This window comes from Neoarius graeffei, chromosome 23 (assembly GCF_027579695.1).
Source record: "Neoarius graeffei isolate fNeoGra1 chromosome 23, fNeoGra1.pri, whole genome shotgun sequence".
NCBI lineage: Eukaryota > Metazoa > Chordata > Actinopteri > Siluriformes > Ariidae > Neoarius > Neoarius graeffei.
This window is the reverse complement of record NC_083591.1, coordinates 26,934,711-26,960,748: the sequence shown is the minus strand read 5'-3', so window position 1 is coordinate 26,960,748 and position 26,038 is coordinate 26,934,711. Positions and strand designations below refer to the sequence as shown.

Here is a 26,038-nt window from a genome sequence, read left to right as displayed (position 1 = left end):
TGCTTCATGCTGGTCTTGATCAGAAACAGGGGAGATCTTGTACCTCCAAAAAGGACTTTTGAGGTGTTGTCACAAAGCATGCAGATTATGGCAATGAATCTGAAGGAAATGCTGTACTTTGCAAGGATCTTCCATAGTTTCCCTGCAGATGGAGAAACACTTTCCAAGTCCAAAATACAAAATGGGAACCCATTGCTCATGAGTCTTTTCTTGGAGTTGATGTGGCACCAAAAAAAACCCAAAACAAAACAAAAACCACACACCAATTGTTCCTTGGTTGGGACACATGCCAGACTGATTCTGGAAGCAGTTCAGCAACTGAAGAGAGCTAGTTTAAGAGGATCCTAGATAGGATTTGTGTTGCAACACAGCACAAGGAGATGCCCATCATTGCTGCATGCATGCTTGCCCCCCTTCTTGAAATTGGTAACAAGCGTGTTTCTGAAGTCCAAAAGGAACGTCAATTTTCTCCCAAACCTGGAGAAGCATGTGGCAGTGAGGGGTAAGGTGTTCATTAACCTTGATCTCCACTGAAAGGCCATTTGGACCTGCTGCTTTGCAGTTCAAGCTTTCAATGGCTGCGGAGACTTCCAGAACAGTCAGCAGCAGGTCTAGCTCAAGGCGCGTGTGCTGCCGAGGTATACTATTGAGGATGTGGGGACCCACAGTGGATGGGCACTTGAGCAGAGTCTCAGTGTTCTGCCCACCTGGTAAGGACAGCTTGATCGTCCTTCAAGAGCACATCTGTCATCTGCATGACCTGTTGTAGCCAAGTTTCTTTGGGGTCAATAGGCTGTTTTCACTTCTGCGTAAAAGTTGTGAATGTTGCATCTGTCTAAGAAGGCTTGGCTTTCAGCTGTTGAGACAATCCACCATTCATTCTTGATCTGCTGGATCTTTTGCACTGAAGCTTTGAAGATTGAGGAAGGCTCGCTTTCCACCATAACTTTTGCTTGCCGCTTTTCAAATCATCCTTGAAATCTCAGGAATGTTGTCAAACCAGTCCTGGTTCTTCCTCAATGTGAATACAAGCACTTCTGTGGCTACTTTCACAACTGGGTCTCTGAAAGATCACCAGTGCTCAATAGTGGCAGTAGCAGGGTAGAACTGAAGTGCTAGACAATTCCTTCCTCAGAGCAGCTACAAAATCTTGAAAGTGGGCAGGATCTTAAGATTGTCCATGTTGAAGCATTTCCAGAGTGTTCTTCTGTGACAGTCAGGGCTGAGGTGTCAAGCAAAGATTTACTGGACAGTACAAGCCTGTGCCCTGTCCAGTAGATGTTGGCTCCACACATGGCTTTTATGATGTGTACGTCTGCAATAGCCTGTTGCTTCATGATGACGTAATTCAACAAGTGCCAGTACCAAGAACAGGGATGCATCCAGGATGTCGGATTTGGTTTTCATCCTGAAGTGTGTTGATGACAAGGTTCATGTCAGTACACAGGCCCAGGAGTCCCAAGGAATTCATGTTGCCTACCCAGTTTTTCCCCAATGACCCACTTCCATATAAAATGGTCCTGCCCCACTCAAACATTGAAATCCCCAAAGAGAAAAGACCTGCTCATCCTTGGGGATTGGGGGGGGGAAGGTTTGGCAAAAGGTTCTGTACAAGATGCCCTTGACTTTGGTACATTGGCACTGGGAGATGGTGCTTGTTTTGCTACCCATACTAAGCTCTAAATGGCATGGTTTCAACCCTGCATTGGTATGCAAAGTGTCATCAGGCACTTGTCATTCCAGTTGGAATGAGGTTCATATTTGAGACTAGAACAGACCCAATTGCAAACCCAACACCATAGATAGAATTCCTTTTGAAGGGTTTCCTTTCCAAAATGTGTGCCCTACTCCAGATTCAATGCATTGTCCTCCTGCAAGGAGGCACATTTCACTCAGAGCGACAATGTCCACATTGTACCACTTCAGTTCCTTCACTACCAACACCATTCTTTTTTGGAATTTTTGGCCACAGAGGGATGAACATTACAGACATGGTGACCTGTCCATGCAGAAGAAGCAGGTGGTTAACCCACATTTTCTAAGGTCTTACCCATGCAGGGAAAGCAGTCTTGGAGACTGGATATTTGCCAATTTCCCCTTCTTTAAGTCCAGTGCTGAATAAAAGTAAGCCGTGACTAAGCAATCAAGCAATTAAATCAATGCAAGGCATCGGATAGGCATCAAATTTAGACACTGCATTGACTTCTAAAGTCTACGACACCAAACCAGACTGACCTGCTGGTTGTCAATCAAAAACCACCAGGTTGCTCCAAATCACTGTGCTCCAATGCATCATGTGTCAAGCATAGCCTTGGTTTCATCCTCAACCACATTTTGTGTGTTCAGGGAGCCAACACCAGTGGCTGTGTACCCACACCTCTGGAGTCTCAATATGGTGCTCGGTGAGATTAGCGTGACCAAGTAGAGGCAAAAAAACAATGATCCCTCCAACCTGTGCTCTGGGACAGCAAGAGATGGTCTCCATAGGGGTGAATTGGGCTGCACTTTTTAGACTTGCCTCCAGTCCCAGCTCCTCCATCTTGGGAACCACCAAAGCCACAGGAACCTCATCTCTCCAGTTTCAGGAGACCAAGTTGGTAAACCTGAAGTGCACTGCATTTATCTGTTCGACTGACTTCAACTCACCATGTCATTTAGAGCTTAGTATGGGGAACAAAAGCACCATCTCCCAGTGAGTTCTCATGGGCGTGCACCCAGTTATACAACTGGGATTGACAGTCTTATGCCTGGAGCAGACTCTCCTGGGTTAGGAGACTCAATGTGTGGAATTCTGCTCTCAGGTCAAGAATGTAATGAATTCATTTTTACCATTAGGTCCATCCTTGCAATTTTCCCCAAGGATATCCAGGATACCACAAACTGACCACACAATTTGAAGAGGGACAACACTGGAGGCTTGTGGGACCTCATGCACTAGAAATAAAAAGGGCTCAAGCCATTTGTCCCAATTTCTAGCATCCCCATGAGCAAACTTACTGATCATGGATTTCAGCCTTTGATTAAAAATCATTCAACAAGCCTATGTTTGCAGATGGTAAACACTGGCACAAAATCAACTTAATCCCCCAGTAATTTGTACAGTTTGCAAAGTAAACATTGTACCATAGTCAGGATGTCTTTTGGAATCCTGACTCCGGCAATAATGCTGAAGAGTGCTTCTGCAACACTGCATTCAGAAATGCTGCATCTAGGCAATGCTTTCAGATAACGTGTTGCATTATCCACCAAGCCTAATACAAAAGCAATACCCTCGTGCACATCAATCTAATGGCCCGATGAGATCCATAATTTTATTAAAGGGGCTCTTGAGCAACAGTAAAGAGCAAAATGATGCTTTTGGGGTGGCTGTTAAATTCACAAGCTGATACTCATGACATGCCAGACACCAACTACAAACATTGCTGAAAATGCTTGGCCAATACAAGCAGGCCATGAGACGGTTTAGTGCTATCCTGACCAAAATGCCCCACCATGAGATAAGTTGTATGGAATAAAGAGTTCGACAACTCCTAGGGAACAGCAACTGGGTTATTTCCTTTTCAGTGTGAATATCCTGCATCACTCAATATAACCTATCTTTAGTAATAAATATTGGTAGAAGCGTGCAATGTTAGGATGGAAGTTTTAATTATTGATTACTCTCACTTTGGAAAAAAACCATGCCCGAGTTTCACCTCATGACTGCTCCCCATGGGAAATCCTGGAGGGAAATCCCTGCAGAGTAAAGGAGTGGCACCCTCCCCACCCTTTGCGTCTCCCTGACATGGAGCTGACACAGACAGCCCTGGGACAGTCTCCCCAGATAACACTGCAATAGAATCCTCCCCTCAAAGTTTTGCAATAGCAATACCCATCCACAAATAAGTGCTTTCCTCAATCTTGAATCCTTGGCCAATTGGTTCCCAAAATCAATACATGGGTGAGGCTAGAACTAACCACCACAGCACTTTCTGCCCCCAAATTGGATAGTGACGAGCACCAGCAGATACTTACAAACATCCATGTATACACCAAATGTGCATTCCCTAGTGCCCTGCACTGAATCAGGTTTTGATTAACTGTGGTTTGATTACAGCCCGAGTCCACCAAGGCCTGATGCGTACCCCCTTGGTATGCTCCTGCTCAACTGTGGGGAAGCCTGAGTCATATCAGGAAGGGAGGAACACTAATCCTGGAAATGCCCTGCTTTCCCACCTCATCTGCAGACCTTCCCAGGCTTTGTGAGCACAGATTGTTCCACCTGTGGAGAGATGGAGTGAGTTAGTGGCAGCACTGGCACAGGGGAGGGAAAACAGGGAGGGACTGGCCCCAGTTTCTGCAGGACAGGGATAGCCAAACAGACACAGGAGAGAGCGAGCTTCTGGAAGCAAGCATTGCCACATGGTCCTCTGCCAGCTGGACCGCCTCCTCCACAGTCATGTGGTGGCCCTGAACCCAGGCTGACATTGCCCCCGTTAGTCAAATGACAAACTGCTCCAGTACCACAGTCAGTCAATTATGCTCTCAAGTTGCACACTCAACAGCTCCACTGCTGGTAGCTCAACAGCCACTGTCGGCAGGCATCTCAAAGCTGCTGAGCAAAGTTAGTGTACAGTCGATCTTATTACATGCCAGTGCACAGAAGCACTCTGGTAGTGTCGTTCTGGGGTGCAGCTGACCTGCTGCAGAATAGCCCACTTCAGGTCTGGATACTCCAGCAAGTTGGCGACTGGGAGCTTTTGAGCTGGGCTTCCCTGACAGGAGCAGCAATAGGCAGATTGCACATTGAGGTTGGCCATGCGCATGCTTCAGCGACATGCTGAAACCGCTCCACAAAAGCCTCAGCATTGTCTTGCGAATCCATCTTAAGCAGTTTTACAGGTGATGTGGCTGCAGCATCCACAGAAGCAACTGCTGGAATACAGGCTAGCTGAACCAGGCTCTGGATCACCTGCTGGTCCTCTGCCTGGGCTTGGAGCAGAGCCAAGAAGTGCTGCTCCTGCTCTGGGCATAGTGCAACAAGGGCCTGTTGTGGCACTTGGTGGAGGCTGACAAGGGTCTGGAGGATTATCAGTGACTGATGTGGACTCTAAGGCACCACTTTCTCCTCAATTCTGGGTTTTAGCAACAGTGTAGCATTCGTGCAGCTCCGAGAACGAGGAACTGGGAGATAGGCTTGACAACAAGGTGTGCTTTATTTTTATCTCCAATTTTCACACGACTCACTCACAGCTGATGCGGGGGCATTCCCCCACTGCCACAACCCTGCTTACACATGATTCCTTTCCCTGCATTGTGATGCAAAGATACAAATACATCAGCTCATGACCATGTAGCACACTGAGCTTTTGAAATTAATTCAGCACATTATTGGCCAATGTTTCAGTTATGACCTGCTGTGTTCTCTCCCAAGACAATTATATGATGCAGAATTAAATATTAGTAGGTTGAGAGGGCATGAAGGAAATGGAAATGAGGCTGGTGAGCCAGCATGCGTGCTATGTCTGTGAGAGCACTGCACAAATCCTTGCTGTCAAGTCTGTCTCGAACACAAGATCACTTCCCAACAAAATCAAGGAACTGGAGCGCTCCATGTCCACACAGAAAAACATGAACTGCTGTATTACGACCATTACAGAGACATGGTGGAAGCCAAAGATTCCAGGAGGCCATCAAGCTAGCAGGCCACATTACACACCAAGCCAATAGGGTGCTAGTCTCCAGAAAGAGCAGGAGGAGGACCGTGTTTACACAAACTGGTGCACAAACACCAAGACTGCCAACTCCCACTGCTCTCCAGACCTGGAATATTTAACCTCCTGGGGTTGAGTGCTTCGCTGGCAAAGCTTGGCAGGTTTAGAACAAGTAGGTCATGCATTTAGATAAATATCTTGAGTTTTTAATCATACAAGCAAGTTAAAAACTTTATACTTTCCAATGCATCCCACTGCCAAAAAATTACCTAAATTAAATGAAACAAAACTCATCACCTTACTCAGGGTCACACCCAAGTTGGCACACTGGGTGCTGACTTAAACACAAGATGATCATGCCGTTACCATGTGAAATCACTTTCACTCTTGGTTTCAATTGGTTTCTCCTTCACAGTGGGAACGCCCACCATAAAAAGGATTAAAAAAATAAATAAATAAAATATTCAGCCATAGGTGAGGCTCCTTGTTTGGAGGTGAAACTTGCTGAGATATGGAACAGCAATTTTATGCTCAGGAAGTGCTTGGGATGATTCAGGACAGCGATTCAACTCAATCTTGAGAACCACAACACTGATGAGCGGTGCCCTTTTTTTTTTTTAAACTTCAAATCCACCAGCTGAAGATGAACAAGTGTAAATATTTTTATTTCTTATGATCATACTGGTTGACATATGGACTGTAGTGCATACATGGGGGGACCGAGCAATTTTTCCAGCGTTAAGAGATCTTTCAAAAATAGTTAATTTTGCTCCATTTTGAGTGGAGAGTAAAATTTGGAGTTGGAGCAAAATTAGAGTAATTGTGGAAAAGTAACAGAGTTGGTTGGGGCTCTAAACTAAGTAAAATAGTACAAGAGTTAATTTCAAGACACACTGAACAGTCAAATACCATTACAAAGAGTAAAACACTGAACTGACTCTGGAAAAATGTTTATCAAAAGAGTAACTTTTGCTCTTTTTAGAGAGGGACCAAGTGTTACCTGGTATAGAGTAAAAGTTTCAATTTGAGCAAATTTTACTCAAATTTCCTGTGTAATCTTTGCATGCTTCTTGAGGAACACAAATGTGCACCGGCACTTGTTTGCCCTTCCTTTTCTGGCACACTAATGATTTTGGCATGCTCCCATTTTGTCGTCAATTTCAACAAATTGAAGCACCATTTTCAGTCATACGACTTTTGTATTCAGCATAAGTTCAGCTACAATAATATCCATGTAGTATGTATATCACGACTTTAAAAAAATTAATTACCAGACAAACACACAAAAAAAAAAAATTACCTTACCCATTGTGACGAACCATTTTGATCACTTGACCTGATGGGATGAAGAGTTGGCAGTGGGAGGGGTATTCACCCTGTTCATGAATGGAGTGGAATTTTTTTTACTCCTCATTGAATACCTCTCCCACTACCAGCTCTTTATCCCAAAACAGGACTTTTCTGATGGCCAGTTAATTGTCCAAATTAATGGAGCAGGTTTAAGTTTTTGTAGTTGATACGTTCCTAAGACTGAAAAGACTGAGCAAAGTGAATACCCCTCCCACTGCCAACTCTGAACCCCATCAGGTCAAGTGACCAAAACTGTTCATCACAATGTGTAAGGTAACGATAAAAGGAGTTTTATCTGCTCTTAATCTGCTTAACTTTGGCCGATACCAATAAGGACATTAAGCACCATTATCGGCTGAGCTCAACCGCCTCTTGATATATTGGTTAGGCCCTACTCATAAATGGTGATTAGTCTGCCTACAGGGAGGAAGTTAAGAAACTGATCCTAGTGCAGCCACAATCACCTGCTGCTGAACACCCAAAAAACTGTGGAGATGGTAATGAATTCCAGACGCAACCACCAATCCTTGCCATGTTTCGGATTCGATCAGCCAGGCACACACATTAACCTGCCGACAAAGTCATGAAGCACATCAAGCTCAAAGCCCTTACAACCCAAAGGAAAAGGTTTCATTTGTGAAAGTCAATAAAGGAGAATTTTTGTTAAACATCCTTGCATGCTGAACAACTATGAATAAATATCCAACATTAAATATGCCTGTTCCAGGTACCAAGGCTAGGGAGTTGTTTACCACTGCTGTTGCTACAGGAGGGCACAACCAAGTTCATTAGGGAGTTGAACATAGCTGTGCATTAAATCTCTAAACGTTGTACAGTTCCACACGGAAACCTGGCAGACAGGGATATTTTGGATCTGCCATCAACTGACTGTCACATATAATCCTCCAGAAGAACAAAATAGAGAGGTACACGAGTATGCAAACAATGCTCGCATTGCCACTGCTTCTTATACATGCACGCAAAGTCATGTGCCAAGTATAAACTAGGCCCCTCTGCTTAGCCTACATCACAGGTGTAGATTACACACACAAAATATGTATATAGTGAGTATGCATATACATGCATGTACTGTACACGTATATTGTACACATTATATAAAACCACGTATGCACGTGTATATTTTACACACGCGTACATATTTATATTATCCACAAAAAAGAAAAAAAAAGTGCCCCACAGTTGCACCATAGGATTTTTGTACCAGATGCTCCATTTACAGAATATGTAGAAACCGCATTGAACAGCATAATATTTCAGTTTTTGCTCACTGATCCAGGAACCATCAATGAATAATCACCTCAACAGCACCCCTATAGGATACATTTTGCCACTTATCATCCACGACTGTGTTGGATTAAGGCTGGTTCTAGAGGACTTGGGACAGGGACTAGTTTTAAATGACTACCATGTAGTTACCGTCCTGAACCGGAAATGAGTAAACACTTGACAGCGTCTATTTGTTGTATGCGTACTTCCTGATCGCCATGTTTTCAACACTGCATGTTCAGAGGTTTGAAAGAATAAATACATTATGACTATCTTGCATCAACAGTTGTAGCTTTGTTGGCAACATTTTGTACAGGTTCAAGTTGATCACATGTTTGAAACAGTATCTCTGACTGACATAATTGGCACAGTACCAAACATGGTTGGCACCATGCCAAATTCAATCAATGAGGCATCAGATTAAGTTATTTATAGCTGTTTTGCAAATCCAGAGTAGTGTAATTCTGGTCCAAAAATGCATGTTAGACCAGTGGTGTAGTGGTTAGCACTGTTGCCTCATAGCAATAAGGTTCTGGGTTTGAGCCCAGTGGCCAATGGAGGCCTTTGTGTGTGAAGTTTGCATGTTCTCCCTGTGTCTGCATGAGTTTCCTCCGGATGCTCCAGTTTCCCCCACAGTTCAAAAGACATGCAGTTAGGTTAACATGGGGCAGCCATGGCCTGACGTGCCCTTGAGCAAGGCACCCAACCGCCAACTGCTACCCCGGGCACTGTAGCATAGCCACCCACTGCTCTGGGTGTGTATGCACTCATTGCTTACTTGTGTGAACACAATGTGTTCACTGCTTCAGATGGGTTAAATGCAGAGGAGGAATTTCACTGTGTGCTCAAGTCTATGCACGAGTCTCTGTGTGACAGTCTTGAGACATTTTGGAGACTTTCTACCTGGAAAATGGAACATTTTGGATTGCACACACATTATTTCATGTCAGATTTACAGTAACTTCCCTTGGTCCAATTTCACTTTGGTTTGTATGTCCTGCATATGGAGGCTTTGTAGTGTTATGCAGCAGGTATCTCAATCCATAATCTTAGCATCCAGTATGAAAATCTGGTGGACTGACATGTATGAATATGAGAGAGAAATCCACTGAGTTTTTTTTTTTTTTAAATCATCCTTTGTGAGTGGTTAACCTGGAATAGAACAGAAAGGTCTTTCATGAACATCACAGATTTTTATTTTTCATGCAGCATCTGCCATACTGTCAGGCAAACAAAAACAGCCACAACAGTTCATGAAACTTGAGATGACTGCAGAGAAATTGTCCTGACTGCAATGATTAAAAATTAATTTTATACCAGATGATCACGTTACACTTAAAAGCTGAAACATGCAGGCATCACAGAGCCATATAATTTACCTACAAACACATTTATTCTGCACACTGCACCCTTTCTCTGTGTACACATGCACTTTCACTACTTCAGATGGGTTCAATGCAGAGGAGGAATTTTGCTGTGCTTGAGTTTGCATTCAACAAAAATTAAAACTAAATAAGATAAAGGCTTGTTCTTAAATTTGCCAACAAATGTACAGTATTTATTCCACTGGAAGTGTTCAGCAAGCCACCTACCAGATTTGGGATACAATGACATCCTGAACCATTTAGTATTTGGGACTTCTAAATACAGGTGGTGTAGTGGTTAGGCACTGTCGCCTCACAGCAAGAAGGTTCTGGGTTTGAGCCCAGCGGCCGACGGGGGCATTTGTGCAGAGTTTGCATTTTCTCCTTTAGGGTTGGGCGGTATCCAAATTTTGATACCTTTAAACCGTCTCTGTGTTTTCCCGGGGTATACGGTATTACCGAGAAAAAAATATTTTGTTTCGGCCTACTGTGTAACGTGCGCCTATGCCTCAAATGTACTATTTAAAAGCAGCATAGCGAATTGTGTGCATTGTGGTATGGATTAAGCAGCAAAGTGAATTTTGTGCATTGATGAATGGATTAAGAGATATTTCAAAGCATCACGCAACTCTTCCTTCATCTTGAAAATAGCATTCAACTGTCGTTTACACGTCTGCGTTGAAACGCCATTTGCAGCACTATTTCACCTGCTCCATCAAAAAAAAGTACACGATGAGCAGGATCATACCCTTTCAAGCATGGGAAATAAAAAAAAGAAAAAAAATCAACCAATACCCAAGTCCGTTTAGACTGCGCGATAAACCATATTCTTCAGCGTAAATGAGGCGAACCTAATTCAAATGCGTGATAGCTGCACAAGGCAAAATCATATGGGCCCATGTCATGCCATGGCGGGGAAATTAATAATCAAATGGCCTTACCTTGCTTAAAACGTTGTCTTGATCACATAACTCCTTACAATTATTCCACTTAAATCCATACGGTTTAACACACCCAACAAAGATAGCAAGCGCATTGCTAATTCCCACCAGAAACCTAACGGTTTACGCTACGATGTTTTCTTCCGCTTCTTCAGTAGAGGACATTTCAAACGTTTATTACCCACATCCCAAATGTCATATTTTACCTTGTTGTTACTCATGTAACCTACTCAAAACACAACTCATTGGAGAGATCTCGTGGAAGTGGAGTACCCCAGGCTATGGTGTGCCTTAGGGGACATATTAGATTTTTTTCGATTTTGCGCGGTCATTTACATTATTGCTGGCTCTTCCTTTTCGTTTGGTTTGAAACCAAAATGCTGCCACACTGCCGATGTTGTATTTTTTTTTTGCCACTAACTCGTTATCTTGACTTGCCATCTTTCAACCGCGGTCTCAGTCTTTTTTTTTTTTTTTTTTTAGATAGGACACTATAGAGAGACAGGAAATGAGCGGGGGAGAGAGAGACGGGATCGGGAAATAACCTCGGGTCGGAATCGAACCCGGGTCCCCGGATTTATGGTACGGTGCCTTAGCCATCTGAGCCATGACACCCCCGGTCTCAGGCTCTTGCGAAGCTTTCTGTCAGACTCCAAAATGTCACGCAGGGTTGCCATGGTAACGACAAACAACCCTGCACGCGATGAAAACTTCTTTAGGAAATTGATAGAATTAGTGAAAATACGATCACACAGTTATTCGGGATGATCTTCAATTTATTATTTTATATTATGACCTCATGTACTCCATATTTATTTAGATATTATATATTTTTTTAAAATGACGGTAATGAGACCGATACCGTTGGTACTTTTGGATACCTCGGGATACCTTCTTACCGTAATACCGCCCAACCCTATTCTCCTTAATAAAGAAAGAAGCCGCCTTTGTCACATGCACACTTCAAGCACAGTGAGATTCATCCTCTGCATTTAACCCATCTGAAGCAGTGAACACACAGCAGTGAGCAGCCACACTACAGCGCTCAGGGAGCAGTCAGGGGTTGGGTACCTTGCTCAAGGGCACTTCAGTCCAAGGCCGCCACATGTTAACCTAAATGCACGTCTTTGAACTGTGGGGGAAAACCAGAGCACCCAGAGACTGGGAGAACATGCAAACTCCACACAGAAAGGCCCCCACCAGCCACGAACCCAGAACCTTCTTGCTATGAGGAAACAGTGCTAACTACTACACCACCATACTACCAGGTGCTCTAGTTCCCCCCCCACACAGCCCAAAGACATGCAGGTTAGGCTAATTGGTGACCAAGTTGACCGTAGGTGTGAATGGTTGTGTCTCTCCACGTGTCAGCCCTGCAATGACCTGGCGACTTGTCCAGGGTGTACCCTTCCTCTTGCCCATAGTCAGCTAGGATAGGCTCCAGCTTGCCCACGACCCTGCACAGGATAAGCAGTTACAGATAACGGATGGACTTCCAAATACACCGGAGATGCTAAAGGCAGACAAAAAGTACAGATGCCAAACAATATTTCGAGGCAGGTTTTGTGCCGGAATGTTAGGAGAAATTCCCAACAAAAGAAAAATATTTTAGGACAAAAGGTAAGCTCACATGTGGACCTAATAGTAATAAACAGACCAGAACAGTAAACAAGCCAGATACTAGATCGAGCATATTTTATGGCGCTTAGCCTCGTCTACATTATCAGAACAAACATGCTGCTAGCCTCACCAAGCATTAGGTCTAACAAAATATCACGTCCAGATACCTGCAGTTGTGAGGTCACGTAAAAGCAACCATGATGCTCTGACCTTTTTGTTCTGTTCACTTTGGTTGTTAATCTAAAGGCTTTGCCAAGGCAATCGGGAAAAATTCAAGTAGGAGCCCCGTGTCCCAGGACACATTAAAATTCCAAACGTACATTTTTGTGCATAAAAATGTATGATTTCTGCATTAATCCCTGGGCCTAAATTGCAAAGTGTCATGGCTGCAGTTTAATGGGTAGTGGCACGTCACTAAGCATGTGTCAAACTAAGCATAGGCAGGGCCACTACGCGCTGATGCTTTTGGGGAAGCCCTGATTTTTTAAAAATATTTTTATATATAATAAAAAAAAATTAAGGACTTTCATTCCATATAGTGTGCATTTGCACCAGGATCCACCAGGACCTTGATCAAAAACTTACTGAAGAATGAATGTTGCTACAATAGATAACCTACTGTTCCTGATTATAGTGGTTGATATAAGGCCACACCAATTCGATTAGTTGGTTCTCGGAATCGCCAATTGAAGAAAATGCAAAAAAAAAAATCGAAATCAAACTCCCGCCAACAGAAAAGGTCACGTGACATGAGATCACATGACATCGAAAACCAATCAAATCGCCCCTTTCACTTTCGTTAAAGACTTGTAAAGTAGCCTACTCCTGGTCAAATCTCTTTGTGCATTGTAGATGTTCAATTGACTAATTCAATCGTTTATTTAGCCTCTGTTTACTGGTTTGCCTGTATTGTTTGGTCCATTTCCACCGCTAATTTTATCAGAACATTTTTTTATTTCGCCCGCTCGCTTCATATTTTTCCTGAAAAAAAAATCAGAGAACCAACTAATTAAATTGGTGTGGCCTAATGGTGCTGCCACAGTTATGTGAAACAAGTGAGGTTGTTAATGAGGATGGTACCAAAAAGGTGTTGCTACAGTGGCCACAGGACACTCGGGCCCCAGTAGGCTGAGGGTCTGGACTTGCTGGCCCAGGGTGTACTGGCCCCAAATTAATGATCCTCTTACTGCAACACAAAGACAGAGGAAATATGTATTAAACATTGGCCGGGGGGGGGGGGGGGGGGGGGGGGGGGGGGGATTTGTTTCACATTAAATAATTCTCATATTCGGTCACTATCCATTTTATTGATAACATCTATACTTCTGCTCCTTCATGTGACCGTCCAATCAGATAACAGCAGCACAAATGCATTCAACTATGCACGCACAAACCGGTCGAGAGCTTCATTTAAGGTTCACATCAAATATCAGAATGGAGAAAGTAGGGATCAGTAACTTGACCATGACATGGTTGTTGGCACAGTGGGCTGGCTTGAATGAGTGTTTCAGAAAGTGCTGATCTCCTCGGATTTTCACACAATCTCTGATGCAACTAAAAATTTTCCCCATCATGCACACTTCCAAGTTCTTCTTGAAAACTTTTTTTTTTTTTTGGGGGGGGGCATACCATCCATGAGCTCAGAGCACTTAAAGAACATGTAAAAATTTTGTAGTTGTAGCCTACAGTTTAAGAACTGTAGGCTATGTTCAATATGAATAGCAGGGTTATTAAAATTCTGATGTAGAAATTAAAATATCCATCCCCATTTTCTTAAACCACACACTGCTTATAAAAAGAAGTAAATGCAGAACAATTACATGATTGGTTAGACAAAGAATGAAAGGAAGATATCTTAACATTCTTAGGAATACTGCAACTTGCATGAAAGGTTATTTTGTCCCTATCTCACCAGTAAGGACGCGGACAGGCGATGCGCTGAGATGTGACCTTGCAGATGAGCAGACAGTTACAGGGACAGCGCACATACTTCTTCCCAGCTGGAGCATTCTTTATGGGCTGAGAAAGAGGCAGAAAGAGAGGCACAAAGAAGAAAAAGAGAAAAAAAAAAGTCATGAAGTATGGGATAGACCATGGGGGGGGGGGGGGGGGGGGGGGCTTCATTTTTGAGGATCTACTGTTACTTGTTTCACCCCAATTGTGCTTCATGGAATAGAACGTAAACACACTGATGCTTCGGATAGTACAAACCGCACCAATGAACCAGACTTATTTTAAAATTACATATCCCCCCCAGTGTGTGCGCAAGCATGTACGCATATAATATTGCATACTGATGTGATGGGAGTAAACCATCGGGAATTAAAAAAATATTTTTTTAAAAATTCTCTGTTAGCCTAACCAGACATCAGTCCCAATAGGAGCTAATCTTCAGCAGGTCCCCTAGAGATCATACAACTGGGACCTTTGGTACTGCATTGGTACGAGTTTTTATATGCTTTCCTTTACTTACTGTTGCCTCATTACACACGCCACACTTGACAACGTGCTGGTGGATCTTGCCCTCAACACTGATAAGAGACTGACACACACGGCAGCTGATCACAGGGGCACTGCCACTCTCAGGCGATGTCAGGGGGGAGTAGGGTGGAGGATCTTCACCCAAAAGCACAGAAGGCTGAGATGGGCTTGGAAAAGGTGGGAAACCTGAGGAACAGATATTTGACTGTTTTGGTCTCTTTGATATAAAGACTTGAAACATGAGCAAAATTTGTTACAGAAGATGTTAACCACAGTAGAAAAAGAGTAAACATCTTAGCTATAATGTGATACCTTTGTCAATTTGTAAATTCCTTAAATGAAAAAAGTTAAATCAAAATAAGTCCATACTTGCTTTGAAAAAGTAGCTTCCTCTTTATTGCAAAAAAAGTGAGCATCTCATCTCTCATCTCATTATCTCTAGCCGCTTTATCCTCCTACAGGGTCGCAGGCAAGCTGGAGCCTATCCCAGCTGACTACGGGCGAAAGGCGGGGTACACCCTGGACAAGTGAGCATGTACAAGTTTTTTTTGTTTTGATGCTTCTAAGCAGACCATTTTAGTTTAACAAAAAGCACTACGACAATTTCACAAATCTTTATGCGGTGTTGAATTACAATGCTGATGGCATGGCCAGTGAGTGGTGGCTTGAATCCCCCCCAAACATGTGTAAAAGACACTGGTCCCAAGCACAAACATGCCCAACATCACCCTTCTGTGTCACTCAGTAGAACCAGACAAATACGAAGCTCTGCAAATGCGCACAGATACAAGCACATGCACGCACTCATTTGCCCCTTTTCCACCAAAAGCAGTTCCAAGGCTGGTTCGGGGCCAGTGCTTAGTTTGGAACCGGGTTTTCTGTTTCCACTGACAAGGAACTGGCTCTGGGGCCAGAAAAACCGGTTCCAGGCTAGCACCAACTCTCTGCTGGGCCAGAGGAAAGAACCGCTTACGTCAGCGGGGGGGGCGGAGTTGTTAAGACCAACAACAATAAGACCGCAAAAGATAGCCATTTTTAAGCGACGAGAAGCAGCAGCTGTACAAATGCGAAGTCATCCATTATTATTATTGCTGCTACTGCTTCTTCCGTGTTGTTTTTGCTTCGATATTCACGCCAAGGTTTATGCAAACGTAGCGACGTAACTGACGCATACAGCGATGTAACTGACGCGTCTTCCCTTAGCACCGCGAGCTATGGAAAAGCAAACTGGTTCAGTAGCGTAAAACAAAAGACGCGGAAAGAGGAATGAATGGGGGTAGATGGAAGCTGGTACGCCAACACTGAGATCCTCCAGAATTCTTTAATGGTCCGGAATAAATTGAATGCTACACGTTGATGGATTACTTTGTTCTTCTACGCCCTTTTTGAGGAATGTATTGTTGGACTTAAACCAACATCTGAAGAGGTGAGATCGCTCCTTTTTTTTTTCCTATTGTTTTGCTGGCGGGATTGTTTGTGTTTTTGGAAAGCGCACGGGCGGTGCGCGGTTTGGTTATACTCAGTACTTCCGCAGTGTTTGGTCTAAAGACTCTGCCCTAAGGGCTATTCTCCCTCTCTCTCACTTTGCACCATTACACAAATATCCACAGTGAAAATATTTTGTAAGCGCGTTTCATGAACCAAGTTATAGGATTTGTTGACTACTCGCATCGAGTTCGTTACACTTCTACCCGGTGTGAAGCACTGACAGTCATGTGGTTGTGACGTCATTGTGAACAAATCCGTTCTACTCATCCAGATGACTTCGCAACAGCGCCATTGCCACATTTTTTCACTCTGGAAGCCGTTCTCAAAAAATTTCGTTTTGGGGCACCCAAAACGCCGGTGCCATGTGGACGCCCGGACGAAACGATAAACAATTTTATCAGATTCACCTGAATCCGTTGCCGTGTGGACAGGGCCTAATAGGGAGTATCAGGTATTTATCCTCTCATGGATGAAAAGCAATCTTAAGGTGTCGTTGAGTCATCCTGTTGGTGTGAGTCACTGGGGGCTGGGTGTGAACGGCCTAGTCTTGTTGGGATGATCAATAGATTGTTGGTTCTCTCCATCCTCCTGTGCGTCACTGAAAACAGCTGGGTTTTGGCGTGCATTCAGTTGTTTGTGAAGAAATGGCTTCTTTAACTCCTCGCTCATACCAACGATCCTCTCTGGCTAAAATGCATACTAGGGTTGGGCGATGTCTCCTTAATTCGCAGATGACTATGTTTACAGTGAAACGATGCGATGGATGATATCGTCAGAGGATGGGGTTGAGTGATTTGCGGAATTCATGACCAAATTTAATACTATATAAAAACAATAATTATAAAAACAGTAGTATATACTGCAAGCTACTTGGTATTGATACTACGGACTTCCCGGGCTTTAACGTGTAAGGAAAAAAAAACAAAAAACCTTCCATTGCATTTGAATGGCCCGTGCGCTGAGAATGTCACTATCCCATACTATATATTTATTTACTTAATTGTAACACTAAATAAATAATTAGGCCTACATAAAAATAATCTAATAACGATAATTTAATGGTAATACATTTTAAAAACTATATATTTTATTTTACTAATCCATACTCTTCCTGGGCTTTGGCGCGCTGCGCGTGATAAAAAGCTGTCGTTCCATTCCGTTTGAAATTTTAATGTTAACGATTAAAAGCTTCCAATTTCATTAGAAAGGCTCATTTCATTTCATTTGAACAGCTGGCAGCCTACTATGACACAGGAGTTGGTTGCAAAGGGCGGCACGACTTCGCCCATTTGGAATTTCTTTGGTTTTGAACCAGATGAGCGTGGGCAACCAAAGGACATAAACAAATGTGTCTGCAAGATTTGCGCATCTGTGGTCTGTGTCAAAGATGGACAGACAACAAATTTGTGCAATCACCTGTGTGTTCACCATCCTGAACAATATGCAACCCTCAACGTGTCTGTGCGTACAGGGCCTTGCAAAAAACCGCAACCGACCATATCTGGGATGTTTGCGAAAAGCACTAAATATAAAACTGACAGTGACAGGTGGAGGGAGCTGACAGGTGTTGTGACTCGCTACCTGGCCAAAGAAATGGTATCGTTCAACACGGTGGAGAAGCCCACTTTCAAGGCCATGCTACACACGTTTGACAGGCAGTACGAGTTGCCAGGTTGCAAATATTTTTCCAATACGGCTGTACCCAATCTTTTCAATGAGATAAGTGGCATTGCAACCGAGCTGGGTCAGGTGGAATATTTGGCCTTGACAACTGACATGTGGTCCAGCTGCAACATGATGCCATACATGTCAGTGACCGCACATTATGTCAACCAAGAGTGGAGAATGCAGTCCAAATGTCTACAGACCAGCTTCATGCCAGAGACGCATTCGGCAGACAATTTGGAGGATGCTCTGCGCAGCACGATCATGGAGTGGAACATACAGGAGAAAAGGATCACCTGCATAACCATATCGTCACTGCCATCCGGCAGTTGAAATGGCAATGGCTGAGTTGCTTTGGCCACAACCTGAACCTGGCCATTAACAACTCCCTGGCGCAACAGAAGGCGAGCACAGACCGCGCTTTTGGAGTTTGCCGAGCTGTCAACGCTGCCTTTTCCCACAGCTGGCTACGGCAAAATGAGCTTCGGAAAGCGCAGGTGGAAATGAACCTCCCTGAGCATTCATTGATCACGGTAATATTTTAAACAGTTCTAACAACTAAATAGTATTTAAATTATTATATAGCTTAAAATAATTAGCATATTCAGGGCCAAATATAGGCTAGATTATTTTATCATTTAATGTGCAGCTTATTGACATTAGGCTAACTTAAAGTGGATAACTAGGCCTGTGTCTTTACTGACAGGATTGTGCCACGCGATGGGGCTCAAAACAGCAAATGGTGGAAAGAATACTGGAGCAAGCACAAGCCATCAAACGTGTGCTTGCTGAAGACAAAAGCCACCGCCCACTGCCCCAGCTGACATGGCAGGACATGAGTGTTCTAGAATCGGTGAACAAGGCGCTGAAGCCAGTGGCGGATTTCAAAGATATTCTTTCTGGGGAAAACTACGTAACGGTGTCCTCCCTGGTACCCATGCTGGGCCATTTAGAAAGTGTGCTGGAGAAATGTGATGATGATTCCGAATTGACAGCTGACCTGAAGCGTGTTGTCCTGGAGCAGATGGAATGCAGATATGATGACACCATTCAGAGGATGCTGCGTAAAGCCACACTGCTTGACCCCAGGTACAGAGGCAACCACATGAGCCCCCAAGCACTTCGCTGTACAAAATGTGAGCTGATTGAAGAGGTCGTGGCAGAAATTCATTCAAGTGCAACACCCGGCCCGGCACAAGGTGGAGAAGAGGAAACGGGAGAAAGCGCCGCGGCAGTGCCCAAAAAAAAGGCGGCGTCTTTGGAGAGCCTTTTAGGGAAGAGGGGAGCCAGAGAATCCACGCTCACTGACGAGCAAAGAGCTGAAGCAGAAATGGCCATCTACCTGCAGGAAAGTGGATCCACTGATATGGTGGAAAAATAATCAGTGCAGGGCAAACATCTCAAGAAAATCTGTGCATATGCGCTACCAGCACGCCATCAGAAAGAGTTTTCAGCACCGCGGGTAGTGTAGTCACCCCAATCCGCAGCTTATTAAAGCCAGAGAAGGTTAACATGTTAGTTTTTTTGGCCAGAAACATTGAAATTTAAGCATGTTGGAATACACGGCCATCTTAACCTTTTAAGTTATTACATGTTTTGCGCGTTTCGGGAAGCCATGTTTTCTGTTTTATTATTTTGCTTGCTCTTATACCCATGTTCTCTGGTTCTTTATTGTTCTGCTGTGATATAGTGAACTGCATGACGATTTCTTTTAAAGCTTTTGCAGTAAAAATGGCATAGCCATTTAAAAGTTCTGTCGTTGTGGCAGCATTTCGTGCAGTATACCTTCCGTTATCTTGACCTTGATTTGTTCAACTTTTAATAAACGTGTTTACAGAAACACCTTCGTGCCTATTCATTTTATAGCCTTTGCACTGCAAAGTTCATGCTTTCGCTGAAGTTGAACGTCATACAGTTGACAATGAGCATGTTTCCCAACGCACTACAACCAGGCTTATTCTATTTGCTCAAATATTTAACATTAATACAGACATGTAGAAAAAAAACGAAGGCAAGCTATAGCCTAGATATAAATAATAGCCTATTAATAATAGAATAATATAATAGGCTAATTAGTCCTATTTGTAGCCACACAGTATTTTAATTGTCATGTCTGACTACTTAAACTCTAATGCATATTAGTTATATTCGTGATTTGATCATTTACCGTGCAATCCTGCTAAATTTTTAGGTCAACAGGCCTAAAGGTGGTCAGTGCATGTTTCTGACAAAAAAAGGGGCGTGACATCACGATGGTGGGTCATAAATGACGATGGACGATGATATCGTCCATCGGCACAACCCTAATGCATGCGTTGCAATCCTGAAATGAGTGTCCTTTGTTGTTAAGATGAAGATAGACAGCAGAGTCCTGGCCTGAGGAACTGGCTCTCCTGTGTTGATAGGCAGACCAGAGAAACTCAGGAGGATCATCTACAAACACATTCCAGACCCAGAAACACCCTGAATCAGAAACTGGTCCACCCTAAGGACAGAATAACCAGACAAACAGGACAACGTAGTGTATGCAATTCAGTGCAGTGAGGAATGCACAGCCTCATATCTTGGGGAAACAAAAACAACCACTTCACAGACGCATGGCTCAACACAGGAGAGCCAGTTCCTCAGGCCAGTACTCTGCTGTCTATCTTCATCTTAACAAAGGACACTCATTTCAGGATTGCAACGTACGCATTTTAGCCAGAGAGGATCGTTGGTATGAGCGAGGAGTTAAAGAAGCCATTTTTGTCAACCTGGAACGGCCATCACTGAAGAGAGGTGGTGGTCCAAGACATCATTTATCAGCCACCTACAATGCAGTCCTTGGCACACTTCCCAGACAACTGAATGCACACCAAAACCCAGCTGTTTTCAGTCACTACGTTTACATGCACATAGAGAGAATCGAATTTCTGCCGTTGCTCGACTGAAATCGAAGTTCAAAATGCCATGTATACACCTTAATTCGGCTGAAATTGAACCGAACTTGATTTCTCGGAATCGAGCTACACGACCTAGTTTATGCGATTTCTGCCGAGCTACTTTGTGCATGTATACCCTATCGAGCTAGTTGTCGAGCTACTTCCGGAAGTGACGAGTGACGAGACCACAAGCGGGAAACACAACAGCCTCGGTCGGCATGACAACAGTAGTAGCGAGCAACAGAAGAGGTCAGGAGGAACAAACGAAGAAGAGAAAATGGCAATGTAGAGCTCTCTGAAGTGTGGGTGGAGCACAGAGGACGGCAGGACAAAGCTTCTGGTACTAATAGGCTTTTTATTGTCAGACTTTTCAGTTTAACAGCCTACTTTTATTCTTGAGAGAAAAACATACACACGCACGCGCTGTGTTCTAGTCCCGGGATGAGCTCTCCCCTCTACCTCCTTAAATAGGGCGCGGTTACTGGGAAGACACACAAACAGGTTAATTACTGTCAGGTGTAGTTATTCTGCCACTCACCTTCCCTGGCTCCGCCCTCCTGTCACAGACCGGCGCTTGACCACGCCCCCACTGCTACAGGCAAGCAGAAACGTGCACTTCTGGAGCAATGAGGAGAAAGAGTTCATGCTCATTCAGCTTAAGGAGTTGAATATATTAAAATTCATGGACGGGAGAAAAACGCGCAATGGAGAACACGGAACTGATAACTTTGTTTACACTCTTGAATAGCTCTTCATGACGACAACCGGAAGTGTACCAACACGATGGGGCGTGTTGCGCCACCTGTGGCTCGGGTGCACAATGCACCTCACACAATAGCCCGATTTCAGTTGTGTGCATGTACGATTGGATTTCTCTGGCACCCTGCTGGGACCTTCAGCTCGATTACCAACAGCAGCTCGATTTGGATGTGCATGTAAACGTAGTCAGTGACTCACAGGAGGACAGAACGAACCAACAATCCATTGATCATCCAGGCCTAGACATTAAGCATTTACCACTGGTGGCCCATTGGGCCAGTGGAATTGAAAAGTTACTGGCCCAAATGGAAAACGTGGTGGCCCGAATGCGCGCGGTACCCGCATTCAGGCCACCACATTTCATACAGTTCATAATACACTATGATCATTGATTTTTGGCTAGAAAAGTAGATTTTAGGGGTACATGTTGCCGAGTGCAGCGAGGCTGAAAATTTTTGCAGAATATCCCCAAGCCACATCATTGTAGGAGGCAATAATCTCATCTCCATACAAAGTAGGGTCACATTTTCATGGCCCACCCCATCAAGTAGTGTCACTTTTTCATGACCCCCCCCCCATAAATTCATAGCCCCCCTCCCCCATAAATAATGACCGCCCCCTAAAATAAAAAAAAGAGCCTTCTCAAGATTATCACAACTTGCATTTTGATTTTGTACCTGAAAACAATACTGACAAGAGACAGTAACTCAGTCCAAATTACCAGCAATGGACTCAAACCGTCAGATCAAATTGAAATAAATATATAAAATGTTTTTGCTTCTGAAAATGTGCACTGCACTGAAATAGCAATAAAGTCAATTTAAGGTTTATAGTTTAGTGCAATAGCTTTCCTCTTCCACACACTCATCTAAAATGCCAGGGCTCTACGGTACATTAACTTTTGAAACCGCTTGTCCTGTCAGGCAAATTGAAAGGAAATTTACTTGTCCGAATGTGAAGTTGACTTGTCCGAAGAAATATTTGAGAAGGAGGGGAAAAAAAAAAAAAAAAAAAAAAAAACACAACTATTTGTAACCCAATCTTTATGGCATTTGTTTCCGAATTCACAACATATGCATAATATCTATGAATCAAAAGTAATCAATACTTGATATACTGAGGCAAAAGTTCAAAAATGTAGTAAAACAGACTGATACCATAATTCACCAATTATGCTGAAGTTCAGAAGCAATATATCCCAATAGAATAGAAATTATGAACATAAAATTAACAAAACTATACTATGAGATCCAGAAACACTAACCATTATATATACACACAGATCAATACTCTGCAGTTCAGTAACAAATATCACAAAAAGTAACATTATCAAAATTTATGACTTGAGATATCACTAGTTTGGACAAGAGAAACATAATGCTACAAATAAAGACAACTGATAAAATTGACTGATTAATACTGTAAATGACTATTATACACTGAAATCTAGTTATCAAATGACAAGATAATATATCTTATGAAAACCTCCACACCTCTTGACTCAGATGTTGAATGGATATAAAGTTTCTATTCATCTTCATCTATCAACCCTTGAGTTCTGCTCCATCAATCATTAATTTATTTTGAGAAATTGAAAACCAGAAAATTAAAATTATATATTACACATATATACATACATATACACTTTCATTTTTAAATTATTAATTTTGAATATATATCCTCCACTGATTGTTTAATTATTCGGTGTGGCTCCTGTATGGCATTTAATGGTCAAAAAAATTTCAAATAATCCATAATTTATACCTAAATTATAGAGCCCTGTTTCAAATTCCTAAACTCCCATTACTAATTAGTTAATTCAGGGGTTTTCAAAGTGTGGGAGAGTCAGCCCCCCCTCAGAGAGCAAATAAACAGCACCCCCCCCCCTTATAATTTTTGTTGTTGCTATACTTAATGTTCCATTCATATTTTAAATTTATAAAAAAAAAAAAAAAGGTACACATTTTTCTTTTACACATTTTAAACATCTCTGCTTTTTGAAAAATCTTTTTTACACTTAAAACAAGCTTTAAAACCTTTTTACACATTTTAAACATCTGTGCTTTTTAAAACCTCTTTACACATTTTAAACGTGCTTTTTTAAAACCTTTTTTACACATTTTAAACATCTGTGCTTTTTAAAACCTCTTTTATACATTTTAAACATCTGCTTTTTTAAAACTTTTAACACATTTTAAACATGTGCTTTTTTTTTAACATCTTGTTTTACACATTTTAAACATCTCATAGCATCGTTAGCTAGCACCTCTTGGCAGACAACACACACTGGCAGTGGAGCATTTTCAGATCCAGTCCATGAAATTCCAAACTTTAAATCATTGTGGTCATACTTCCTTCTTTTTTTTGCTTGGCCCAGACTCTGTCTCCTCAGTCACTGTAGCTTTACGTACTAAAAACAAACAAACAAACAAAAAAATCGATCCATTTCGTCTCTGGCAAAGGCTAGCTGAAGTTCACTAAATGTCCGCAATAGTAACTTATTCTGGTTTATTTTTCCTGACGTTGTGCCCCCCCTGAAGAACTCTGGCGCCCCCTAGGAGAGGCGCGCCCCACATTTTGAAAAGCCCCGAGTTAATTAATACAGCCGGTAACCTAATTAGCAGCCATTTGACAGCTTGGTATTTCATAGATAAATTTTCCCCACTCCTACCTCACTCCCTGTCAATCCACACGCATGCAGGCGCACATTCCCCGCCAGCACACGCTCGGCTATATAATGAACACCAACAACAATTCAAAGATTTGGAAATTACCACACACTCAACATACAGTTGAATAATGATCCTGCCAACAGAAATGTCAACAAATTCACATGCATGACACGACTAAAACCAATCATAAACGACTGTTTACTTTTCAGCTCAAATATATGAAGCAGTATTGGCCGGTTTCGCAAGTGGAATATTGCGCATGCGCACATCGCTCTTCCCAAACAGAAACATCCGGCGATTCATCAAAACTATGTCGAGTGAGATGCTTCAGAAATCATGTGAATAAACTGATAAATTTGATATGTAACCTGAATATCGGCATATTTTGGCACTTGTCCGATCGGACAAGTAACGGAGACGATGAACTTGTCCGACATTAAGTATCACTTATCCCCGACAAGCATTAATGTCGAGCCCTGAATGCGTGCACATCCTGCTGCCATGGTATCACTAAGTGTGTCCCGATGGTCATCTGAGACTTTGGTAAACTCAGCCCTTCTCTCCTCGATCTGGCGCTCGACCAAAATGATGCTTCCGAACAGCGCCGAACATCTCCGACGATGCACGAAGATGACACTCCTGCTGCGGAGCGGAGCGTGACAAAAACAAAGAGGACTGACCTTGTATCGAAAAGGTGCATTTTACAAACAATTTCTTCACAATTCTAAATTTGTTAATTTGTATCGAAAATGTACTGGCCCGCCCAGGCCACTGTTTGGCCAAATTTAGTGGCCCGAACGACGTAAAAAAACACCGCCGGGCCATCGGGCAAGTGCTAATGTCGAGCCCTACCATCCCAACGACTCTAGGCCATTCACACCCAGCCCCCAGTGACCCACACCAACAGGATGACTCAACGACACCTTAGAATTGCTTTTCATCCATAAGAGGATAAATACCTGATACTCCCCATTAGTCAGACAGAACTGAAGAAGCCTTTCGGATGAGAGGTGAAACATCTTCAAGAATCTTCAAGCAAGTCCAGTTGCTCTCTTACCACCCACAGCCTCCTGACCTTTATTTGGTGGACTCCCCCTCCTGCCTTTCCTTATAACTGTAAAGCAACCATGGGTATTGAGAAAGGTGCTATATAAATGTAATAATTTTATTATGAAAGGGAGACCTAGCATTTTCCAGACATAACTGGGCCTGTCCTGGAAGAGACTCATTTCACAAATAGGTCCTCTGTTATTTGGGGGGGAAGAAAGGACCTGCTGGAATCATGAGGATGCATCCCCTAGGGACCATTAGGAGAATTCACAGGCAAAAATTGTTTGCCAAGGTGAAGGATAACCTCATCCTCCACAACTCTAAAAATTTGGCAAGATATTAATTTATACACAGGAAGGGGCTCCCTCATGTTTAAAACACCTCTTCTGAACAACAAGAGCTTCATTCCTGGTATCAAATATTCTGTATTCCATGCTTGGTATGTACAAGTAAGGGTGGTAAAAGACTTTTCATGGCTTTAACACAAGCTCAGAGCATTGGTCTTCTCAGAAAGACTTGACTTATCAAGTCTGACAATTCAAAAGGCAAATCTTTACCACAGAATGCAGCTTTATTGGGGCCACTTGGGAGCTTTATACAACCCCAATTCCAAAAATGTTGGGAAGCTGTGTAAACTGTAAAAACAATGCGATAGTTTGCAAATCATGAAAACCCTATAGTTCATGGAAAATAGTACAAAGACAACATATCAAGTGTTGAAACTGAAATTTTATTGTTTTTTGAAAA

The 26,038-nt window shown here is 42.9% G+C and overlaps 1 protein-coding gene across 1 annotated transcript in view; it reads right to left on the bottom strand.

Moving 5' to 3' along the window:
• The window catches only part of pip4p1a (phosphatidylinositol-4,5-bisphosphate 4-phosphatase 1a), an 81,708-nt gene that overhangs the window by 16,367 nt on the left and 39,303 nt on the right, over positions 1-26,038 (bottom strand). The window contains exons 2-4 of the mRNA XM_060905996.1: positions 14,729-14,922; positions 14,168-14,274; positions 13,336-13,441 (exon numbers count right to left, since the gene is read on the bottom strand). Coding sequence (XP_060761979.1) covers positions 13,336-13,441; positions 14,168-14,274; positions 14,729-14,922 — 407 coding nt within the window. The remainder of the gene's footprint in view (positions 1-13,335; positions 13,442-14,167; positions 14,275-14,728; positions 14,923-26,038) is intronic.